This window comes from Leucoraja erinacea, chromosome 2 (assembly GCF_028641065.1).
Source record: "Leucoraja erinacea ecotype New England chromosome 2, Leri_hhj_1, whole genome shotgun sequence".
In the NCBI taxonomy this organism is placed as follows: Eukaryota; Metazoa; Chordata; class Chondrichthyes; order Rajiformes; family Rajidae; genus Leucoraja; species Leucoraja erinaceus.
This window is the reverse complement of record NC_073378.1, coordinates 17,473,972-17,498,314: the sequence shown is the minus strand read 5'-3', so window position 1 is coordinate 17,498,314 and position 24,343 is coordinate 17,473,972. Positions and strand designations below refer to the sequence as shown.

At 44.0% G+C, this 24,343-nt stretch overlaps 1 protein-coding gene across 1 annotated transcript in view; it reads left to right on the top strand.

Moving 5' to 3' along the window:
* The window catches only part of gpr158a (G protein-coupled receptor 158a), a 672,698-nt gene that overhangs the window by 611,412 nt on the left and 36,943 nt on the right, over positions 1 to 24,343 (top strand). The window contains exon 9 of the mRNA XM_055652257.1: positions 23,209 to 23,314. Coding sequence (XP_055508232.1) covers positions 23,209 to 23,314 — 106 coding nt within the window. The remainder of the gene's footprint in view (positions 1 to 23,208; positions 23,315 to 24,343) is intronic.

The following is a 24,343-nucleotide window of genomic DNA, read 5'->3' as shown; positions in this document are numbered from 1 at the left end:
ATATCGTAATTACTGCTTAATCTCTATTATCAAAAAATTTTCAGAATATTCTGCTCTGGAATATGAATAAAATTTGAGATAGTTTAACAATTATTTTTTACCTTTGTTATTTTAGTTGAGGTACAATTCATTTTAATTGCATTTAAGCATTGTTGAACTCATCTTCTTCCTGCGTATGGCGTGCACAGTCTAAAATTGTAGGACAACTTGTTCTATTTGATCTTATTTGATTGTACACGACAGGTTGATTGCATTTGGCGAAACAGGGCGGACCACGTGAAGGTTGCAATCTCCCACCCCGTTGAAGTCATGAGCATTGGCAGGTTAATCAAGGTGTTTAGATTCTTCTTATCGAGTCCACACACAAGATCAGAGTGGAACACACACAAACACACACATCGCTTCCTTCAACAGCCCGTTATGCAGGCGGGGGACAGGGAAAGCGGGGGGAGCACTGTCTGAGTGAAATTCACTCGGTGCAAAGCCAATGTGATACCAAGATGAACAGGAAGGTTGGCGCTGTAATTAAGACGGCTAAAGCACAGCGTACGGTACGTCCTTTAAAAGGAGGGTGAGAGGGAAGAGGGGAGTGAAGGAGTGAAGGGGGGAGAAAGAGGGAGAAGGAGTGGAGACAAATTTTTAAGAAGCCAGAGATACACGGCTATGAAGCTGGGCAGACATTTAACATTACTGGCCAGTTATCCTTGGTGCTGAAAACTACTGCTTATGTTTATTTTCCCCCAATGAGCCAATGAAATTCACCGGTCAGCACCGGTTACAACCTACGAGAAACTTCGATCTCCTGGCAACCCACTAGGACCTCCTGGCGACCACCTACGGCACGGGAATTCTCGCTACACCCCGTGGCGGCTTATTTCCAGTCACCGTTAATCTTTCAACGTTGAAGAATTTGCGATGACCATAATGATGCCGCGACTAGTTCCAAGAATGCGGCTTGCCTGCAGTCCGTTTGTCTTTTCTGTTTTTTGTTTTCTCTTGTCCCGTTTTTACAGTTTATTTCGGTTTATTTAGTTGTGTATGTGTGGGGGGGGTGGGTGTAACATGTTTTTTGACTCTTCCTTCGGGGGGGGATGCGACCTTTCCTGCCGTATCCCCCGTCTCCGTGTCCGTCTGCGCTGAGGCCTATCGCGGAGCTGGCGGCCTCCAACTGCGACCGACCTCGAGGCTGCGGAGTCAGAGCCAGGACTTACCAACGCGAGGCTGGCCGACTTCGGGGCTGTGGTTGCGGTGCGACCCAACTTCCGACCCGACTTTGGAGCCTCGGAGGCTCGGCCGCGGGCCAGTGGACGACATCATCGGGAGCTCGAGTTCTGTTTTCCGGAGCTCCCGCAACTACAGCTGCGTCCGCTGGACTGGAGGACGGCAGCTTCGACTTCGCCCCGGGCCGCGGAGTTTGAACCGGCCCGTTTGCGGAGCACGGATTCAGCCGCGGGACTTACCTACCATCACCCGGCGGGGTCACAACATCGGAGGCTTGGATTGCCTCAGCGCAGAGGGAGAGCAAGGAGGGAAGAGACAATGACTTTGGGACATAAACTGTGTTGAGTGTTTGTTATTTATTCTATGTTATGACTGCAGGCTAAACCATTTTGTTGCACTGAAAAGTGCAATGACAATAAATTGAATCAAAAAATCAAAAAAAACTCCTCACGACCATGAAGGTGACTACCTGGCAACCACCCGCGAACATGTGGCGACCATATCGCAACTGCATAGAATCCTGCAGCCGCATTAAAAGTCTCCTTAGTGGGACAGGCCCATTAAGATGTAATTTCTGCCTTGAACAGGAACTTGGAGATGGTGGTATTTTCATGTGCCTGCTGCCTGTCCCTAAGTCGTAGAGGATCCCTGCTTGGCAAATGCTGCCAAAGAGGCCTTGGCAAATTGCTGCAGGTGGTACACGCTGCAGCCATTGTATGACATTTTTCAATTTAATATTCCATTTGTTTTGTCTTCGTCCATTTGCTCAGTGCATCTATATCCCCATGAAGCTTCTCTGCATTCTCCTCACAGTACCTGTATTTATTATGATCCCTGGAACACAGTCTTCTCTCAACATATAACTGACTAGTTTATTCCTATAGTCCGTTTCTATTCTTTGACCAATCCTTAATCTGTTTCCAAGGGGATGGTTGACAAACAGGGGTTAATGTTTATTTATTATTTTATTTATTATTAATTTATGTTTTTGGTTACTTCATACATATTACTTGTATGTGTATATCAGTTGTATGTATATATATATGTCTGTATGCATCTCTAAAAATTGTCTGGGGTATTATTATTATTAATTAATTAATTATTAAATATGGAAGAAGGGTTTAGGGAGAAGGGGTGAGATTAAATAAGTTATTCTTCTTCTCACTCCTTTTTGAGCTTGTAAAGAAAAAGTGTTGGACATTTAAATTTTGCTTTATGCTTTTCATTGCTTTGCAAATATTGCCTGGAATGTCCAATTGTTTGACTACTTCGAATTTGTTGTTGTTATTTATTCCTAATTATGTCTTTACTTGTTCGGAACAAATAAAATAAATAAATAAATGTGGCCCTCCTGTATGTGGGTAAAATCAAGTGAAGACTCAGCAACCATTTCGACGAATGCTTGCACTCGTTCCACCAAGGCTAACTGGATTGCTAACCATTTAAACTCCTCTTCCCATTCCCAAGTCGGCTTTCTGTCCTGGGCCTCCTCCATTGACAGAGAGATGCCACACGGAAACTGGGGGAACAGTTATCTTATATTCCTCTTGGATAGCTTACAACCCACTGATATCAACATAGATTTCTCCAATTTTAGGTAACTTGAAACCCGTCCTTGCCCTTCTTACTCCCATCTCCATTTATTTCCCCCTCCTCTCTCCCCTGTGCCCCAACTGAACTTGCACCTATTTATTTTTCCCCACTCCCTCCCTTTCCACCAACATTCCTTCCACTAACTTCCCAATTCACAACTTTTTGTCTCACACCTTCTGTCTTTATATCTCTGGCCTTTGCCAAACTATCTACCTATCAAAAAAATCCCCTCACCTATTACTTGCCAGGCTTTGCCCAGCCCCTCCTCTCTTCTACCTTTCTTTCACCATCCCCCAACCCGCAATCAGTCTATCGGTCTGAAGAAGGGTCCCGACCTGAAACTTCACCTGTTCTCTAGAGATGCTGCCTCTCTTGCTGAGTTACTCCAGCCATTATTTAGCATGTGACCTTGATGGTCCATTGCAGATTTGCTCTGGTACAGATGAATTGTCTGATTAATGATATCAGATTAATTTGTCTATTGTTTCCCGTTTCCCCTCGCTCTCCTTTCTTAAGTAGTGAGGTTACGTTTGTTTCCTTTCAATCTGCTCGAACCATTCTAGAATCGATGGAAGTTTGGAAGGTGGCAGTCACCACAGCCACTATCTCCATAATCACCTCCTTCAGAAGTCTGAGAGGTGAGTGATCAGATCCTGAGCATTTATGGGCTTTTTGTCACACTAATTTCTCCAGTGCTGGTGTGGTTATTTGATCTTCTCTTATAACCGAGGTCTGTAATCCTCCATTATTTCAGCGAAGCTTTTTATGAAGACAAGCACAAATCCTTGGTTTAATTTTTCTGCTACTTCACTGTTGCTCAATATACTGTAATTTCTTCAATCTTACTCTGAGAGGAACCCACATTGATTAGAATTATTATTTCCCTTTTGAATGTTTGCACATTTACTACTAACCTACTAGAATATTTCACTTTACTTTCCTCGTTAATTCTTCTCCCTTGGCTGAATTCTGTACTTTTCCCTCTCCTGGGACTCAGTGGATTTCTTTGGCAAAACTCTAAACATTTGCTTTGATGTGATTCCATCTAATTTCTGTGTGGAGCATTTCTTGTCTTAAAAGTGATATCTATTATAATTGAATTATGTTTCAGTTTCCATAGAAGTTAGTAAACATTGGTTTACACCTTTTTAAATTGTAATTTCCCAATCGAACCTTTCTAAATTCCTGTCTCATGCATATGGGTTAACATGTAATGAGCGTTTGATAGCATAATGTGTGATAAGCATTTGAAGGCACTGGGCCTGTACTCGCTGGAGTTTAGGAGGATAAGGGGGTACCACATTGAGACTCTGGATAGTGAAAGGCTTGGATAGGGTGTATGTGGAGAGGATGGTTTCCACGAGTGGGAAAGTCTAGTATAGTATAGTATAGTATAGTATAGTATAGTATAGTATAGTATAGTATAGTATAGTATCTTTATTGTCATTTTCCTGAGTACTCATATACCCAGAGGAAACAAAAAAACGTTGCTCAAACAGTGTCCATTCAGTGTGCAGTAAAAAATAAATAGAAATAAAAATACATATATCATGAACAAATTAAACACTCTACTCTCTATTAAACATCAACAGGCGTTCCGATCGGCAGCGGCACGACAGTGGCCCTGCTGCAGTGTGTCCAGGTTGGTGGTTGGTGCGCGATACTTTGGCAGGGGGCAAAGTCCATTTATCAGTCTTATAGCCTGCGGGAAGAAGCTGAGGAGCATCCTGCTGGTTTTGCAGCTAATGGTCCTGTACCTCTTCCCAGATGGCAGGATGGAGAATATGTGATGCGATGGGTGGTAGGGGTCTTTGATGATGGAGATGGCTCTGTTGATACACCTCTTCCTGTATATGTCCAGCAGGAAAGGGAGTGGAGCACCAATACTCCTGCTGGCGGTCTTCACAATCCTGTCCAGTTGGTGCCGTTCGTACGCCTTGCAGCTCCCGAACCAGGAAGTGATGCCATAGGTTAATGTGCTCTCGATTGTCCCCCTATAAAAAGTTCGTAGGTGTGTAGTGGGGAGACCTGCTTTCCGTAGTCTTCGGAGAGGGTGTAGTCGCTGCTGGGCTCTCTTGACCAGTGCTGTGGTGTTGGTCGTGGACGTCAGGTCATCTGACAGGTGGAGTCCTAGGAACTTCACGCTGCTGACCCTTTCCACATCAGCTCCATCGATGTGCAGAGGTGTATGGTGTTGTTTTCCCGCCTTCCTGAAGTCAACCACCATCTCCTTAGTTTTTCCCACGTTGAGAATGAGGTTGTGGGATTTGCACCATCCTGTGAGCAGCTCCACCTCCATCCTGTACGCCGACTCATCATTGTCACTGATGAGACCCACCACTGTTGTGTCATCAGCGAACTTGTTGAGTCTAGCAGTACAGTCGTGTGTTTGCGGAGCTCGGATTCAGCCGCGGGGCTTACCTACCATCACCCGGCGGGGTCACAACATCGGAGGCTTGGATTGCCTCAGCGCAGAGGGAGAGCAAGGAGGGACGAGACAATGACTTTGGGACATAAACTGTGTTGACTGTTTGTTATTTATTCGATGAAAGTTGCAGGCTAAACCATTTTCGTTGCACTGAAAACTGCAATGACAATAAATTAATCAAAAAAATTCTAAAAAATTGAATCTCCACACGACCATGAAGGTGACTACCTGGCAACCACCCGCGAACATGTGGCGACCATATCGCAACGTGCATAGATCAGCCGTCCTATTTATCCGCATTAAATCGTCGCCTTAGTGGACAGGGACAATTAAGATGAATTTCTGCCTTGAACAACGTCTTTACGATGGTGGTATTTTGTGTGCCTGCTGCCTGTCCCTAAGTCGTTAGAGGATCCCTGTGGCAAATGCTGCCAAAGAGGCCTTGGCAAATTGCTGAGGTTAGGTATACGCTGCGGCCATTGTATGACACTTTGAATTTAGATATTCCATTTGTTTTGTCTTCGTCCATTTCTCAGTGCATCTAGTCCCCATGAAGCTTCTCTGCATTCTCCTCACAGTACCTGTATTCATTATTCTCCCTGCCTTGCAGTCTGGCCTCAAGTTACTGACTAGTTTATTCCTATTTGTCCGTTTCTATTCTTTGACCAATCCTTAATCTGTTTCCAAGGGGATGGTTGACAAACAGGGGTTAATGTTTATTTATTATTTTATTTATTATTAATTTATGTTTTTGGTTACTTCATACATATTACTTGTATGTGTATGTCAGTTGTATGTATATATATGTCTTATGCATCTCTAACAATTGTCTGGGGTATTATTAGTATCAATTAATTAATTATTAAATATGGAAGAAGGGTTTAGGGAGAAGGGGTGAGATTAAATAAGTTATTCTTCTTCTCACTCCTTTTCGAGCTTGTAAAGAAAAAGTGTTGGACATTTAAATTTTGCTTTATGCTTTTCATTGCTTTGCAAATATTGCCTGGAATGTCCAATTGTTTGACTATTTCGATGTTGTTGTTGTTATTTATTCCTAATTATGTCTTTACTTGTTCGGAACAAATAAATAAATAAATAAATGTGGCCCTCCTGTATGTGGGTAAAATCAAGCGAAGACTCAGCGACCATTTCGACGAATGCTTGCACTCGTTCCGCCAAGGCTAACTGGATTGCTAACCATTTAAACTCCTCTTCCCATTCCCAAGTCGACTTTCTGTCCTGGGCCTCCTCCATTGACAGAGAGATGCCACACGAAAACTGGGGGAACAGTTATCTTATATTCCTCTTGGATAGCCTCCTCAGCAGCGCCTTTACTTCCTGAGGAGGCTCAAGAAATCCCACCTGTCCCCCCAGATCCTGACCAACTTTTACCGATGTACCATAGAGAGTATCCTGACCACCTGCTTCACGGTATGGTACAGCAGCTGCACTGCTGCAGACAGGAAGGCACTACAACGGGTGGTGAAAACCGCGCAGCACATCATCGGTGCCCCGCTCCCTGCCATGGATGCCCTCCACCGAAAACGGTGTCTGAGACGGGCTGGGAAGATCATCAAAGACCCCTCACTCCCCAACCATGGACTGTTTGCCCTCCTCCCATCAGGGAGGCGTTACAGGAGCCTCAGGTCACGTACTAGTAGGATGAGGAACAGCTTCTACAACAACACAATCACATTGCTGAACTCGGAGTCCCGACGATAGATTTTCTCTGGTCCCTCCGCCCCCATTGTCTAATTATTCTGTATTTCTTGATTATTCTGTATCTTCCCTCTTTCTATTTTTTTTGTTTTCTTTATGTACAACTACTACGGACTGACGCAAAACTGCATTTCGTTGTACTGATACTTGTATTTGTGCGATGACATTAAAGTTGAATTGAATTGAATTGAACCCACTGATATCAACATAGATTTCTCCAATTTTAGGTAACTTCAAATCCGTCCTTGCCGTTCTTACTCCCATCTCCATTTATTTCCCCCTCATCTCTCCCCTGTGCCCCAACTGAACTTACACCTATTTATTTTTCCCCGCTCCCTCCCTTTCCACCAACATTCCTTCCACTAGCTACCCAATTCACAACTTTTTGTCTCACACCTTCTGTCTTTATATCTCTGGCCTTTGCCAAACTATCTACCTATCAAAAAAATCCCCTCACCTATTACTTGCCAGGCTTTGCCCAGCTCCTCCTCTCTTCTACCTTTCTTTCACCATCCCCCAACCCGTAATCAGTCTATCGGTCTGAAGAAGGGTCCCGACCTGAAACTTCACCTGTTCTCTAGAGATGCTGCCTCTCTTGCTGAGTTACTCCAGCCATTATTTAGCATGTGACCTTGATGGTCCATTGCAGATTTGCTCTGATACAGATGAATTGTCTGATTAATGATATCAGATTAATTTGTCTATTGTTTCCCATTTCCCCTCGTTCTCCTTTCTTAAGTAGTGAGGTTACGTTTGTTTCCTTTCAATCTGCTCGAACCATTCTAGAATCGATGGAAGTTTGGAAGGTGGCAGTCACCACAGCCACTATCTCCATAATCACCTCCTTCAGAAGCCTGAGAGGTGAGTGATCAGATCCTGAGCATTTATGGGCTTTTTGTCACACTCATTTCTCCAGTGCTGGTGTGGTTATTTGATCTTCCCTTATAACCGAGGTCTGTAATCCTCCATTATTTCAGCGAAGCTTTTTATGAAGACAAGCACAAATCCTTGGTTTAATTTTTCTGCTACTTCACTGTTGCTCAATATACTGTAATTTCTTCATTCTTACTCTGAGAGGAACCCACTTTGATTAGAATTATTGTTTCCCTTTTGAATGTTTGCACATTTACTACTAACCTACTAGAATATTTCACTTTGCTTTCCTCGTTAATTCTTCTCCCTCGGCTGAATTCTGTACTTTTCCCTCTCAGTGGATTTCTTTGGCAGAAATCTAAACATTTGCTTTGATGTGATTCCATCTAATTTCTGTGTGGAGCATTTCTTGTCTTAAAAGTGATATCTATTATAATTGAATTATGTTTCAGTTTCCATAGAAGTTAGTAAACATTGGTTTACACTTTTTTAAAATGTCATTTCCCAATCAAACCTTTCTAAATTCCTGTCTCATGCATATGGGTTAACATGTAATGAGCGTTTGATAGCATAACGTGTGATAAGCATTTGAAGGCACTGGGCCTGTACTCGCTGGAGTTTAGGAGGATGAGGGGGTACCACATTGAGACTCTGGATAGTGAAAGGCTTGGATAGAGTGTATGTGGAGAGGGTGGTTTCCACGAGTGGCAAAGTCTAGTATAGTATAGTATAGTATAGTATAGTATAGTATAGTATAGTATCAAAATAGTATAGTATATCTTTATTGTCATTTTCCTGAGTACTCACATACCCAGAGGAAACAAAAAAACGTTGCTCAACCAGTGTCCATTCAGTGTGCAGTAAAAAATAAATAGAAATAAAAATACATATATCATGAACAAATTAAACACTCTACTCTCTACTAAACATCAACAGGCGTTCCGATCGGCAGCGGCACGACAGTGGCTCTGCTGCAGTGTGTCCAGGTTGGTGGTTGGTGCGCGATACTTTGGCAGGGGGCAAAGTCCGTTTATCAGTCTTATAGCCTGCGGGAAGAAGCTGAGGAGCATCCTGCTGGTTTTGCAGCTAATGCTCCTGTACCTCTTCCCAGATGGCAGGATGGAGAATATGTGATGCGATGGGTGGTAGGGGTCTTTGATGATGGAGATGGCTCTGCTGATACATCTCTTCCTGTATATGTCCAGCAGGAAAGGGAGTGGAGCACCAATAATCCTGCTGGCGGTCTTCACAATCCTGTCCAGTTGGTGCCGTTCGTACGCCTTGCAGCTCCCGAACCAGGAAGTGATGCCATAGGTTAATGTGCTCTCGATTGTCCCCCTATAAAAAGTTCGTAGGTGTGTAGTGGGGAGACCTGCTTTACGTAGTCTTCGGAGAGGGTGTAGTCGCTGCTGGGCTCTCTTGACCAGTGCTGTGGTGTTGGTCGTGGACGTCAGGTCATCTGACAGGTGGAGTCCTAGGAACTTCACGCTGCTGACCCTTTCCACATCAGCTCCATCGATGTGCAGAGGTGTATGGTGTTGTTTTCCCGCCTTCCTGAAGTCAACCACCATCTCCTTAGTTTTTCCCACGTTAAGAATGAGGTTGTGGGATTTGCACCATCCTGTGAGCAGCTCCACCTCCATCCTGTACGCCGATTCATCATTGTCACTGATGAGACCCACCACTGTTGTGTCATCAGCGAACTTGTTGATGAAGTTGTTGTTGAGTCTAGCAGTACAGTCGTGTGTAAGCAGACTAAACAGCAGGGGGCTTAGGACACAGCCTTGGGGTGAGCCAGTGCTCACGGCTATGGTTTTTGATGTCCTACAGCCCACCCTGACTGTCTGCTGCCGTTGCGATAGAAAGTTCAGGACCCAGTTACATGTGCCAGCATCAACCCCCAATAGCTCCAACTTCTCCACCAGCTGCTGCGGAATGATTGTGTTAAAAGCAGAGCTGAAGTCTATGAAGAGGATCCTGGCATAAGTATTTTTTCCGATCAAGGTGTGACAGTACGAGGTTCAGTGTTGTTGAGACTGCGTCCTCTGTGGATCGGTTGGCTCTGTAGGCGAACTGCAGTGGGTCTAGGTCGGCAGGTAGACTATTTTTGATGTGCTGCATAACCAGTCGCTCAAAACACTTCATTACAATGGGTGTTAGGGCCACTGGTCGAAAGTCATTATGGCAGGCTGGGTTTGGTTTCTTCGGGACAGGGACGATGGTGGCACTCTTAAGACAGTTGGGCACTACTGCCTGGCTGAGTGAGATGTTAAAAATGTCTGTGAAGACATCTTTCAGTTGCTCGGCGCAGTCTCTTAAAACGCATCCAGGAATGTTGTCCGGCCCTGCAGCTTTGCGTGGATTGATGCTGGCAAAGGCCTTTTTAACTCCGGCTGCGGACAGCCTGAGCGACTGGTCACTGGGAGATGGCAGTAGTGCACGTGTCTGGGTGCTGTTTTTAACCTCAAACCGTGCGTAGAACTCGTTCAGTTCATCTGGTAGAGAGGGGTCGTTTTGGCCTATCCGCAGCGGGGGGGGGCTTGTAGTCAGTGATGGTATGAAATCCCTGCCACAAGCGACGTGTGTCTTTGTCATTTGCGAAGTGGCTATTAAGTTTTTGTCCATACAGCCTCTTCGCTTCCCTGATCCCCCGGGATAGGTTACTCCTTGCCAGTTTGTATGCTGCGTTGTCCCCAGATTTAAATGCAGCATTCCGGATTCTCAGTAGGGAACACACTTCCCCAGTTAGCCAAGGTTTCTGATTGGCACGCCTCCTGATGTTTTTGACCACCATTATATCATCAATTAATGCTGATAAGTGTGAGGTGCTACATCTTGGCAGGACAAATCAAAATAAGACGTACATGGTAAATGGTAGGGAATTGAAGAATGTAGGTGAACAGAGGGATCTGGGAATAACTGTGCACAGTTCCCTGAAAGTGGAATCTCATGTAGGGTGGTAAAGAAAGCTTTTGGTGTGCTGGCCTTTATAAATCAGAGCATTGAGTATAGAAGTTGGGATGTAATGTTAAAATTGTACAAGGCATTGGTGAGGCCAATTCTGGAGTATGGTGTACAATTTTGGTTGCCTAATTATAGGAAGGATGTCAACAAAATAGAGAGAGTACAGAGGAGATTTACTAGAATGTTGCCTGGGTTTCAGCAACTAAGTTACAGAGAAAGGTTGAACAAGTTAGGGCTTTATTCTTTGGAGCGCAGAAGGTTAAGGGGGGACTTGATAGAGGTTTTTAAAATGATGAGAGGGATAGACAGAGTTGACGTGGAAAAGCTTTTCCCACTGAGAGTAGGGAAGATTCAAACAAGGGGACATGACATGAGAATTAAGGGACTGAAGTTTAGGGGTAACATGAGGGGAAACTTCTTTACTCAGAGAGTGGTAGCTGTGTGGAATGAGCTTCCAGTGAAGGTGGTGGAGGCAGGTTCGTTTTTATCATTTAAAAATAAATTGGATAGTTATATGGATGGGAAGGGAATGGAGGGTTATGGTCTGAGCGCAGGTATATGGGACTAGGGGAGATTATGTGTTCGGCACGGACTAGAAGGGTCGAGATGGCCTGTTTCCGTGCTGTAATTGTTATATGGTTATATGGTTATATGGTAATGCATTTATTGATGTATCCGATGACGGATTCTGTGTATTCTTGGAGGTTGATGCCACTGTCATCTGTTGCTGCCTCTCTGAAAATGGTCCACTGTGTGGTTTCGAAACAGTCTTGTAGTGCTGTGGTAGCTCCCTGTGGCCATGTTCTGACTTCTTTGACCGTTGGCCTGTCCTGTTCCGAGACCATTTTAAATTTTAAATGGATATTTGAAAGGCGGAGATTGACGGATTCTTGATTAGTAAAGTTGACTGGGTTATGGAGAGAAGGCAGGAGAATGGGGTTGAGCAGGAAAGATTAATCAGCCTTAACTGAATGGTGGAGTAGACTTGATGGGCCAAATGGCCTATTTCTACTCCCAGAACTGATTAACCTTATGAACCTTATTGGAGTTTGCTTTATTCAGATTCAAGACCCTGTTTTCAAACTAAATATTTAGTTTTTGTCGTAAGATTCTATCATATTGTGATCACTATCGCCTAACAATGTCTAAACGAGTATTTCTTTAATTACACAATACTAGTTTTAAAATAGTCTCCTCCCACGTGTGATCTGAGGTGATTGCCCTCCAACAACAACCCAACATCATTCTCTAATCCAACTTTGACTCGAGCCAGTAGATCATTTACTTTCAATTCTTAATGCTCCCTATCCATAATTTGGTCATCAGGTGTGAGGTGCTCTCGGCGCTGCTGTACTTGGCGCAAGTGTGGCCTGTCCCCCCTCCTATGACACAGGGATCACCCGGGCCGTTTTGCAGTTCATCTGGGGGTCGAGGATGGACCGGGTGCGACGGGCCACAATGCACAAGTTGGCAGGCAACGGTGGTAAAAGCGTGCCCAACGTCGCCCTCACCCTGATGGTCTCCTTCGTGAGTGGCTGCATCAGGCGGAGCGTAAAGCCAAAGCACGTGGCCACCAAGTGTCACTACCTGTTGAGGTTCTACCTGTCCCTGTTGTTGCGAAGGATGGGCCTGGCGCAGATGCCACGCAATGTGCCAGTAAGCTGGACATTGCCGCACCATCTGTGGTTCGTGGAAAGGTTCTTCCGGACCAACACCTTTGACCACAAGTCCATCGGGCAGTGGTCTGCACGGAACATCCTGCAGGCACTGCAGGGAAAGGACTCGATGGATCCTGTGGTGTGGATCCCAGAGCAGGCTGCCCAGTTTGTCTGGCAAAATGCCTCATCGCCAGCTCACCAACAAGCACCAAGATCTGGCTTGGCTGGCGGTGAGGGGAGCCCTCCCAGTCAGATCCTTCCTGCACTGTCGGATCCTCACTACCAGCGCACGCTGCCCTCGGGACGGCTGCTATGGAGAGGAGACGGTTGCCACCTCTTTGCAGGGTGTGGGTTTGCAAAGAGAGTCTGGAAAGGTCTGAAATCATTTTTTACACAGAGAGTGGTGAATCTGTGGAATTCTCTGCCACAAAAGGTAGTTGAGACCAGTTCATTGGCTATATTTAAGAGGAAGTTAGATGTGTCCCTTGTGGCTAAGGGGATCAGGGGGTATGGAGAGAAGGCAGGTACGGGATACTGAGTTGGATGATCAGCCATGATCATATTCAATGGCGGTGCAGGCTCAAAGGGCCGAATGGCCTACTCTTGCACCTAATTTCTATGTTTCTATGTTTCTATGTATGCTGAACGATCCTACCATTAGAGTACAGTTCGATTCCCCTCTACCCCATTGTGAACATTGGTATTTGTCAATGGAACTGATGCACTACATTGCTGAGAACTATATTCTGTACTCTATATCTTTCCCTTTGATCTATCTATTGTACAAAATTGACTGGATTGTATTTGAGTATGGTACATCTGTTTGGATAGCATGCAAAACAAAGCTATTCACTGTATCTCAGTACATGCGCCAATAATATAACTTGAAACCTATTCCTTGCCTTATAATTCTTGATATAAATTGTTTATCATAATCAGGCTTCTTCAGCGGCAAATAGAAACATAGAAACATAGAAATTAGGTGCAGGAGTAGGCCATTCGGCCCTTCGAGCCTGCACCGCCATTTAATATGATCATGGCTGATCATCCAACTCAGTATCCCGTACCTGCCTTCTCTCCATACCCTCTGATCCCCTTGGCCACAAGGGCCACATCTAACTCCCTCTTAAATATAGCCAATGAACTGGCCTCAACTACCCTCTGTGGCAGAGAGTTCCAGAGATTCACCACTCTCTGTGTGAAAAAAAGTTCTCCTCATCTCGGTTTTAAAGGATTTCCCCTTTATCCTTAAGCTGTGACCCCTTGTCCTGGACTTCCCCAACATCGGGAACAATCATCCTGCATCTAGCCTGTCCAACCCCTTAAGAATTTTGTAAGTCTATAAGATCCCCTCTCAATCTCCTAAATTCTAGAGAGTATAAACCAAGTCTATCCAGTCTTCCTTCATAAGACAGTCCTGACATCCCAGGAATCAGTCTGGTGAACCGTCTCTGCACTCCCTCTATGGCAATAATGTCCTTCCTCAGATTTGGAGACCAAAAACTGCACGCAATACTATGAAATCATCTTCATAGTATGTCATTTATTAGAATATTCCATTTGTAAAACAAGCATTTGACAATGTAGGATTGTCATTTACATTTCTGATCTACCGCTTTAATCTCAAACTTTACAGGCAATTGCCTTGCCGTTATCTGCTCAATATACTTTTGCAGTGTTGTTGGCTTTTTTTAATCTCATTAAGTGCAGACGATCAAAATAATATAATTTGCTACATCCCATATCCCTGCTATTCAGCTGTGCTAACGCCATCTGTCAGCCTGCTTGGGAAGAGCTGCAGTGGGATGCACACCAAATTGTGCCTTTAACCATGACTGAGTTCATTTGAGAATGATAAGGCGCCTTCAAAAACACATCAAAAAGGGACAACAAAAATAGTGTTCTGTCAAGTGTTTAAGTGGAAAACAGAAGATGATTAAATGGCAGAAGTGATACAGCCATCCAACAGTAAGAGAATTAATGATCTTCATGTTAGTCAAAGAAACAAGAGGTATTTATGAGACAGATAGAGTCTGAACAGCTAAAATGCAGGTTTACGTAGCTAAGGCAGCAGGGGGAAGCAGGGCAGTGCAATATTGCAGACTCCTGGTGTACAATTTTGGTCGCCTAATTATATGGTGTACAATTTTGGTTGCCTAATTATAGGAAGGATGTCAACAAAATAGAGAGAGTGCAGAGGAGATTTACTAGAATGTTGCCTGGGTTTCAGCAACTAAGTTACAGAGAAAGGTTGAACAAGTTAGGGCTTTATTCTTTGGAGCACAGAAGGTTAAGGGGGGACTTGATAGAGGTTTTTAAAATGATGAGAGGGATAGACAGAGTTGACGTGGAAAAGCTTTTCCCACTGAGAGTAGGGAAGATTCAAACAAGGGGACATGACTTGAGAATTAAGGGACTGAAGTTTAGGGGTAACATGAGGGGGAACTTTTTTACTCAGAGAGTGGTAGCGGTGTGGAATGAGCTTCCAGTGGAAGTGGTGGAGGCAGGTTCGTTTTTATCATTTAAAAATAAATTGGATAGTTATATGGATGGGAAGGGAATGGAGGGTTATGGTCTGAGCACAGGTATATGGGACTAGGGGAGATTATGTGTTCGGCACGGACTAGAAGGGTCGAGATGGCCTGTTTACGTGCTGTAATTGTTATATGGTTATATTATATGGTTACTAGAGAGCAGGCAGTGAGGCAGCAGGATGGGTCCAGCGAACGAGAGTGAGATTGCTTGCTTATGTGAATTGGATTGGGGAAATAGACACATTATTCTTCAGGATCTGCATTCTGTCAAAATATAAATCATTTGAAAATGGCCTTTTGGATCTGGTGATCATTGTTGCTTCTCTAGCTGGCAATAGGGTCCTGTTTAAACCAAAGAATCCCAGCTTTCATATTAATGGGGGCAATGGCATGTGATAGATTACCCACTGCAGGTCTTGTTGATGCAGGAACAGGAGCAATGGAATGCAGGTAATCCATTCCCAGATTGCTAACTGCATAAACAACCAAGCTAAATTAAAATCCATCAAAGTGCATCACATTAAATAATTATTTTATAATAGCTGTATGATCTAATTTTCCATTACTTAGTCCACATCAATATTTTTGATTCCCTATTCATATATATATTCCCTTTTATCCCACCTGTCACTCCTTACTTTCTTCATTCTCAAGTTGTTATTTTTTATCCAATGTTATTAAATTTATTTTTGATTTCTCCTTTATTAGATTTGCTTTATCTATTTAGAATAGGTATTGCTTTATTATTGCCACAAGTACAGTAGAAAGCTCATGGGCCTGTCCCACTTAGGCGACTACTTGGAGGCTATGCGGTCGCCACATGTTCGTGGGTGGTTGCCGGGGAGTCGCCTTCATGGTCGCGAGTAGTAGGCATTGGTGAGACCAAATCTGGAGTATGGTGTACAATTTTGGTCGCCAAATTATAGGAAGGATGTCAACAAAATAGAGAGAGTACAGAGGAGATTTACTAGAATGTTGCCTGGGTTTCAACAACTAAGTTACAGAGATAGGTTGAATATGTTAGGTCTTTATTCTCTGGAGCGCAGAAGGTTAAGGGGGACCTGATAGAGGTCTTTAAAATGATGAGAGGGATAGACAGAGTTTATGTGGACAAGCTTTTCCCTTTGAGAATAGGGAAGATTCAAACAAGAGGACATGACTTCAGAATTACGGGACAGACGTTTAGGGGTAATATGAGGGGGAACTTCTTTACGCAGAGAGTGGTGGCGGTGTGGAATGATCTCCCAGTGGAAGTGGTTAAAGGCAGGTTCATTGTCTCATTTAAAAATAATTGGATAGGCATATGGATTTAGAAGGGATGGAGGGTTTATGGTACGAGTACAGTAGCAGGTCATGGGCCTATCCCACTTAAAAAACTTTGTTCGGCATGGACTTGTAGGGCGAGATGGCCTGTTTCCGTGCTGTAATTGTTATATGGTTATATGGTTATGGTCGTTATAGTTCCCGCCATCATGTTGAAAAATTAGCGGCGACCAGAATGAAGCCGCCATGGAGAGTAGCGAGAATTCTCGTGCCGTGGGTGCCGTGGTAGTGGGTCACCAGGAGGTCGTAGGTTCTCGTAGGTTGTCGCTGGTGCTGACCGGTGAATTTCATTGGCTTATTGGGGGAAAAAAATGTAAACAGTAGTTTTCGGAACCAAGGATAACCGACCAGTAATGTTAATGTCCACCGAGCTTCACAGCCGTGTATCTTTAGCTTCTTAAAAGTTGTCTCCACTCCTTCTCCCACCCAGTCTCACCCTCCTCCCCCCTTCTCCCCCTCTCTCCCTTCTCCCCCCCCCCCCTTTTAAAGGAAGTGACCCACTGTGATTTCGCTGTCTTAATTACAGCGCCAACCTTCCTGTTCATCGTGGTGTGTGTCTGTATCACATTGGTTTTCTTCTTCTTCTTAAGCCCTTTGCTCCTCTAGGGAGCATAGGCCATTGACAAATGTCCTCCACCTCACTCGGTTGTTGGCAGTTCTTTCGAGATCTCCCTAGTTGAGACCACTCTCAGACATTTCTGTCTAGCCTCTTCTCCAGCTGTTCCTGGGGCGACCTCTTTTCCTTTTTCCTTGGGGGTTCCATTTCAAGGCTTGCTGGGTGATGATTGTGGCAGGTGTCCTGAGGGTGTGTCCAATCCAACATTTTCTCCTTCGAATTTGTTATGCTTTGCCCTTCCTGTCCGGCGTAGATAATGGACTGCCCGCTGACCAATTTGATCTCCCCTGTGTCCATCTTGTTTCAGCCAAGCCCAGGACTAAGAGATTGCAGCGCACCATTTTGTTGGCAATTGTGGCAGCCTTGCCAGCCTGGAACATGGTTCGTATGTTCCATGTCCCCACAAGGATGGGTTTATTTGGCATCAGAAGGTGTGTCAGCTGCCCAGCGCCCTGCGGGTTTGACTGGGAAGCGTCATGTTCCCCATCGCTAGGGCACCTTCTTCAACCAAGTGTGTAATTTGGTTTTCATTCATCAATGTTTCTGTAACTCACATTTTTTCCCAGGGCGGGGTAGTCAACCCCACGTCCAACCCCCAACCTGGAGGACCAGGGACTGCTGCGTCTGCCTCCTCACCCGAGACCTGTCCGGTTTGGTTGAACCTGCCAGGGATATGAAACCCCATCCGACATAGCTCTCATGATCACTGGAGTACACAACATTTGCCTACACAACTGGAGTACACAACACAAGCCTCTCCGCCATGTTAAGGTTGCAGTCCAGGAGAGTTTTGCACCATGTGGATTTCACTCAGACACTACTACCCCCCCGCTTGCCCTGTCCCCCACCTGCATAACTGGCTGGTGAAGGAAGCGACGTGTGTATGTGTTCCACTATGACAGTCGCCGTTCCAGTTGCCAGGTTTTCAGCAACTGGCTACGACTTGACAGTCGCCTGAAAAATCGCCTAACTGGGACAGGCCCATAAATGTCCCAAAATGTCTGCAAATCATCCCTTTACCTGTACCAAGCGCAGGTATCTAATATGGAAGTTTTATCACAGTGTGGCTTCCTCTCATTCACAATGCAGTAAGACAGGCAACCGATCTAAATGCTATAATCTGGTATTCAGATTATAAATAATGATAGGACGATTGCATACAATAGGCACTGGCCCACTTTGCTGCCATTGACCACAGGGAAGTCTGAGTCAGGAAGAGCCATTCCACATGCTAAATGACACCATGGGTAACATTGACACATCCAGTGGAAGGGATCAATAGCCGTATTCTGTAACTCCTTGTAGACTTATTGCAATGCTGACCCATGTAGGTGGCACTGCAGAATAATGTACGGTCATATCACACAGGACAGCTCTCAAACGAGAAATAAAGTGCTGGAGTTTCGGGGATTCAGGGATAGTTTCTTCCCAGCTGTTATCAGGCAACTTAACCACAACCAGAGAGCGGTGCTGAATTACTATCTTCCTCTTTGATGATCCGTGGACTATCCTTGATCGGACTTTGCTGGCTTTACCTTGCACCTAACATTATTCCCTTATCATGTCTCACTATAGATAGATAGATTGCAATCATGTATTGTCTTTCTGCTGACTGGTTAGCACCCAACAAAAGATTTTCACTGTACTTCAGTATACGTGACAATAAACTAAACTGAACTGAAAACATAACTAAACTAAACTGAGTAACTCAGAGTAACTGCGCCATTTTATTCATGATTCCACTCACTTCAGTAATAGCCCCCACTGGTTCAGACTCAGTAACGGAACTGAATTAGTTGAGGAGTGCTCACATATTTTGAAATAGTTTTCTTTTAATTTGTAATGTTAGTCCCAAACTACCATCCAAATTTGGCTTAAGTGGTACTCCTACTCTACACAGTACTTTAATTTTCCAATGCATTTTATCATAATGCATTAATAACCAAATCAGAAATCAAGTTGGGTCTGTAATTAATGATGTAATTGGATACATATTGCTCACTTCATAATATCAGTTCATTAGCATGGCTGGTCATTTGAGTCCAAATAATTTTAAATGCAGATTATCCAAGTTTTTAAAAAAAGAGTATTTTTAACATGGAAGATGGAAGATTTAACAAAAATAGAGTCAAAAGTTGTAAATCAAGAATAATAATTTAGATAACAGATGTATTGAGTTGAATGACCACCATCTGGGCAATTAGCATATGGATCAATGATAATGACCTTGTGGTCATACTGCACTTCCTTATCCTCACTGCAGCCTTACTGATAATTGACCACATTATCCGACACCATTTTACTTTGGTAGTCCAACTCCTGTTTACTTTTTCTCTCCCAGTTTAGTTTAGTTAATTGTCATGTGTACCAAGGTACAATGTAAAGCTTGTGTTGCGTGCTAAGCAGTCAGTGGAAAGACAATCCATAGTTCCAATCGATCCACCCACAGTGTAGAGATAGGTGATAAGGGAATAAGGTTTAGTGCAAGATAAAGGCAGTAAAGTCTGATCAAAGATAGCCGAGGGTCACCAATGAGGTAGATAGTAGTTCAGGATTACTCCCTAGTTGCAGTAGGATGGTTCAGTTGCCTAATAACAGCTGTGAAGAAACTGTCCTCTATCCATCATAGAGGATATATCTTTGGCAATGACTTTCCTTCTTGTGTCTGCTGCTGGTGGCTCAGCAGTCTATCAAAGACCTAGTCTGCTTCCTTCTCTTTCTCATCTACATGCTTTGCCTTTCTGCTGCAAGCCAAAAGCAAGCCATTCACTTCTACAGGATACCCAGCCTAACTCAGCACAACCCGCAAGGTGGGGATGGTGTTTAATTTCAGCATTTAGTTAGCATTCTGTCTAAGGGGATCGGTCGTCCATTATGGATTCCACCGCTTCCTGTCCATTTCCCTTGTCAAATTAAGTCAAGAGTGTTTAGTTGTCATGTGTACTGGCAACAGAACAATGAAATGCTTACTTGCTGCAGCTTAACAGGCCCATAAACACAGATAAATACATAAATTAATCAGTAATATAATAAATTAATAACTAATAATGGGTAACCATGATAGTACTAAAATTAAAGTCCATAACACAACCAAATATACAGTCGATATAAGATCATAGTTGCTGAGATTAGTGTGGTGCATTGTTCAAGAACCTGATGGTTGCTGAAAGATGCTGTTCTTGAACCTGGTGGCCATGGCTTTCAGGGTACTGTATCTTCTTATTGATGGTTGTGAGCATGGCCAATATAGTGTGGGTCTTTGATGATATTGACGCACTTCGAGACAGCACTTCTTACAGATCCCTTTGTTGAAGAGAGGGTCAGTACCTGTGATGAACTGAGCAATGTCTACATCTCTGTAGTCTCCATGTTCCTGGGCATTTGAGTTGCTCCAGCAGGCCATGATACAACCAGTCAGTATGTTCTCCACTGTACACCCGTACAAGTTCAATAGAGTGTTCATTAACTTACCAAATCACCACAACCTTCTAATGAAGCAGAGGCATTCATGAGCTTGCTTTGTCATTTTATCAATGTGCATGGTCCAGAAAAGATTTTCAGAGATATGCACATCCGAGAACTTGAGCCTGACTCGTACCCAGGTAAAGGTATAAGCATCTTTAATAGACTCCTCAGTGTCAGATATGCAGTACATTATACGCTCAGGTTACTGCATCTACTGAGGACTGGGATTGGTGACACCGCTAGCGACCCGATGGGCTTGTAGGGAGAACCCTCCACGGGGGAACCCGGGGGTAGACCGACACGGGGAGCCCGGAGCACCGGTTACAACAGGAGACGTAGGGGCGGACCAACACGGGGAATGTGTGGTATTAGTTGCAACAGGTGATGGGATAGCTACAACAGGCATCGGTGCAAACACGAATGGTGGGGCAACAGGACCATCAGGCACCAGACACGGTTCCTTCACTGGAAGGATATGTTGACGGTTGCGTCTGTAGAGGATGCCATCCACTTCGACCAGGTAGGAACATGGTTCATTTGAGGGGCCGTGAATGGGCCCTAGTCTGGTATGTCCCTTGTCGGTTTGTAGGCGTACCACTTGTCCTTGTACCAGTGGTTTAAGCGACTCGCTGGTCTTGTCATAAAAACGCTTTTGCGTGTTGCTTTTAAATTGCTCTCGCTTTCGTACCGCGGTGGGAGAGCGGACACGCGGCTGCAGCTGATGCTGGGAGACAGGCAGTGGTGGACGCGTCTGGCGCGACATTAGCCGCTGGGTGGGGGAGCCGAGAACACTGTTCCTTGAAATGTTCCGTAGGTTGAGTCGGTCCAGGTAGACGTCGGATTTTGCATGGTAGGAGCACTCTGAACAGCACGCTCGGCAAGTCCGTTGGACTGCGGATATTCTTTCCCACATGGCATGGGGAACGCGATGTGGTGCGCGGACCACGGGTGTAACTGTAGGATCCAAGGCGATCCTGTACGTTGTTTGCAGCTCGCCAAGTTTGTCGTCGAACAGGTCTTTGTACTGGGACAGCAGCTGCTGTGTTGGCTATTCTGTTAAACAGAGTTTGTGGACAGCACGTCAAAAATATACCAGCCCCAGGTCGTGGCACGCACTGATGCCAAGCAGGGTTTAAGAGTTGGTTGAACGATATAAAACATCAGGTTTCTTGTTTGGTCATCCACGGTGCACTTTAAATCAGCTTTTCCAAGTGGGTGCAGGACTTCACTTCCATAAGCATGTAGTGTGGAGGAGTCCTTTTTCATTCGCTTTGTGCTCCTGATCTTGTTAAACTCCCTTAACGACATCACGTTGACCTTTGCACCTGTATCGACTTTAGCGATCAAGGTCTTGTTGTTTATCACTATGGTCACTGTTGGGTCAAGCATTTTGTCGGAGGGGCGTAGGAGAGAAAGCACTGCTGAGTTGTTTTCAGTGTTATCGGAATCGTTCTCGTGGAAAGCATCGTCGTGTTTGTGGGAATCCCACCTCTGACACCATGTAATTATCTGACTCATACACAGGTGAAGGTATAAGCATCTTTAGTAGACTCCTCAGTGTCAGATATGCAGTATATTATACGTTCAGGCTGCTCCATCTACTAAATGTAAGAAACACGTTCTTAACACTATAAAGCATGCACTAGGCGGGGTTATTACTAATAAGCATTCTGATTGGCTAACATGCAATAACCAATTTACAGACAGGTTTGTGGATCCACCACTTTTCCCTCTTGAAGTGAACAATCAGCTCCTTGCTTCTGCTCATTGTTGTTCTGGCACCATTCAGATTTTCAATCTCCCTCCTGTCCTTTGGATTTGTCATTACCTGCTATTTGTTAAACAACAATAGTTGGTGATTCTTAAAGATGGTGTTGGAGCAGTGTACATCTACACGGTTATGGGTAGAGGAAGTAGAGCAGGGAACTGAGTACGCAGCCTTGATGAGATGCTGTGTTGATAGTTACCGAGGAGGAAGTGTTGTTGCCAATTTGTACTAATTGTGGTCTGCACATGAGGATGTCAAGGGTCTAGTTATAATGGTTCATCTACATTTGTCATTAGAGATTGTTGACTGTGCAGACATGGAATAAATGGTAGTAGTACAGTTTTAGTCTTCCCACAGTGGCAGTCGCAAGGGACATGGTTGGGGCTATTTTAGTGGTGAGGCAGACACAGAAACTCGATTTCAAAATAGATGGGCACATAGCAATGAGACAATAGAACATTCATGAACTGTAATGAATGACACTTTATTGTCACATGCACCGAGGTACGGAGACATTCTTTGTGTTTGTATACAATCTGGTAAAATCATACAGCAGACTTCAACCTGGCAGTACATAAAGCGTCACCAGGTTTCTGGCAGTGACAAAGTTTAAAAGGTTCTTCGTACAACTTGATCTTCTTGCGATGGCCCTCCCCTGACAACTTCCTAGTTCTCAGCGCCCCCCCGCTGGGTCCTTCTTAGTTCTCAACAACGCCCGCCAGGTCCATCTTGTTGCAGCCCTTCCACTGGGTGGCAAACTAAACTGACTAACAATGCAAATCTCTGCTGCATGTAAATGTCTCTTATAAAGTCTACCTGTTAAATAGCAAACCTGTGATGACTTTTAACATTTGCCTGTGGTCGGAAGCTGAAACTTTAGAGCACGTTCAACATTTAGCTATGCAGTCAAGTATGATTTTAATTAAAGCTATGCAAGTTTCCATTTCAGTCAATTACTTTGTTTATCTCGCAAACAACCTTAAATTGAAATAACAGCTTTAAATCTCGCATGTCTTTAAATTTACGATTGGATTTTTTTTCCGCAGGTTTACATTGGCATCAAGCCTCCACAGTGACTGGATGCTCATGCTGTTCTTTGTTCACACTCACCTGACCGTGACTGTCACCCTGGGCTTGCTTCTCATCCCTAAGGTATTCTCACCATTCCTTAATTTGTCAAAGAAAGACAAACCTTTGAAATATAGTGTTCATTGTAATGTATTTTAGTCCCAAGATACAAGAGAGATACAAGATACATTTAATTGTCATTTGGACCCCTTGAGGTCCAAACGAAATGCCGTTTCACTATATAGTCCCACATTATATAGTGAATTTTGCAAATGTAATAAGACTAGCCGCCATTGAGCAGAGAAGGTTAAGGAGGGACTTAACATGATGAGGGGGATAGACAGAGTTGACGTGGAAAAGCTTTTCCCATTGAGAGTAGGGAAGATTCAAACTAGAGAACATGACTTGAGAATTAAGGGACAGAAGTTTAGGAGTAACATGAGGGGGAACTTCTTTACTCAGAGAGTGGTAGCTGTGTGGAATGAGCATTACAGTGGAAGTGGTGGAGGCAGGTTCGATTTTATAATTTTAAAATAAATTGGATAGGTATATGGATGGGAAAGGAATGGAGGGTTATGGTCTGAGTTCAGGTAGATGGGACTAGGGGAAAATAAGTGTTATATTGCACTGTGGCAGTAGCATCAAAGACCAGAATATGCATGGGCGCAGTAAAACGCAGATTTCTAGAGATATCTAGTGATACCGTGCTCTGCCACAGAGTATTGTGTTTTACAAAGTTTCCCAGTTCAGTTTGAACTTATCAGTAATGTGGCCAGAAGTTAAGAAATTCACACAGTAAGATATCCTGCTGCTCTGCAAGGTACATTATTTAATAAGGCTTCCCAGTTCAGTAATGTGGCCAGAAAGAAAACCTTGAAATTAATATATTCTATTCTATTGTATGGTGTGGATTTGAACTTTTTCATTCATCTATATTTACTGCTTAGCAACTTCTCTGGTCTCACTAATTTATGCAAAATTTGAAATGATAGTGTTTTAGTTTACAAAATGTTTGTTTATATTTCCAGCTGAATTTCAAGTGTGTGTGTTCCAACTTTTATTTCGCATAATCTGTAAAGTTTAAAATATCAATGTGAAAAGAACGATGTTTTT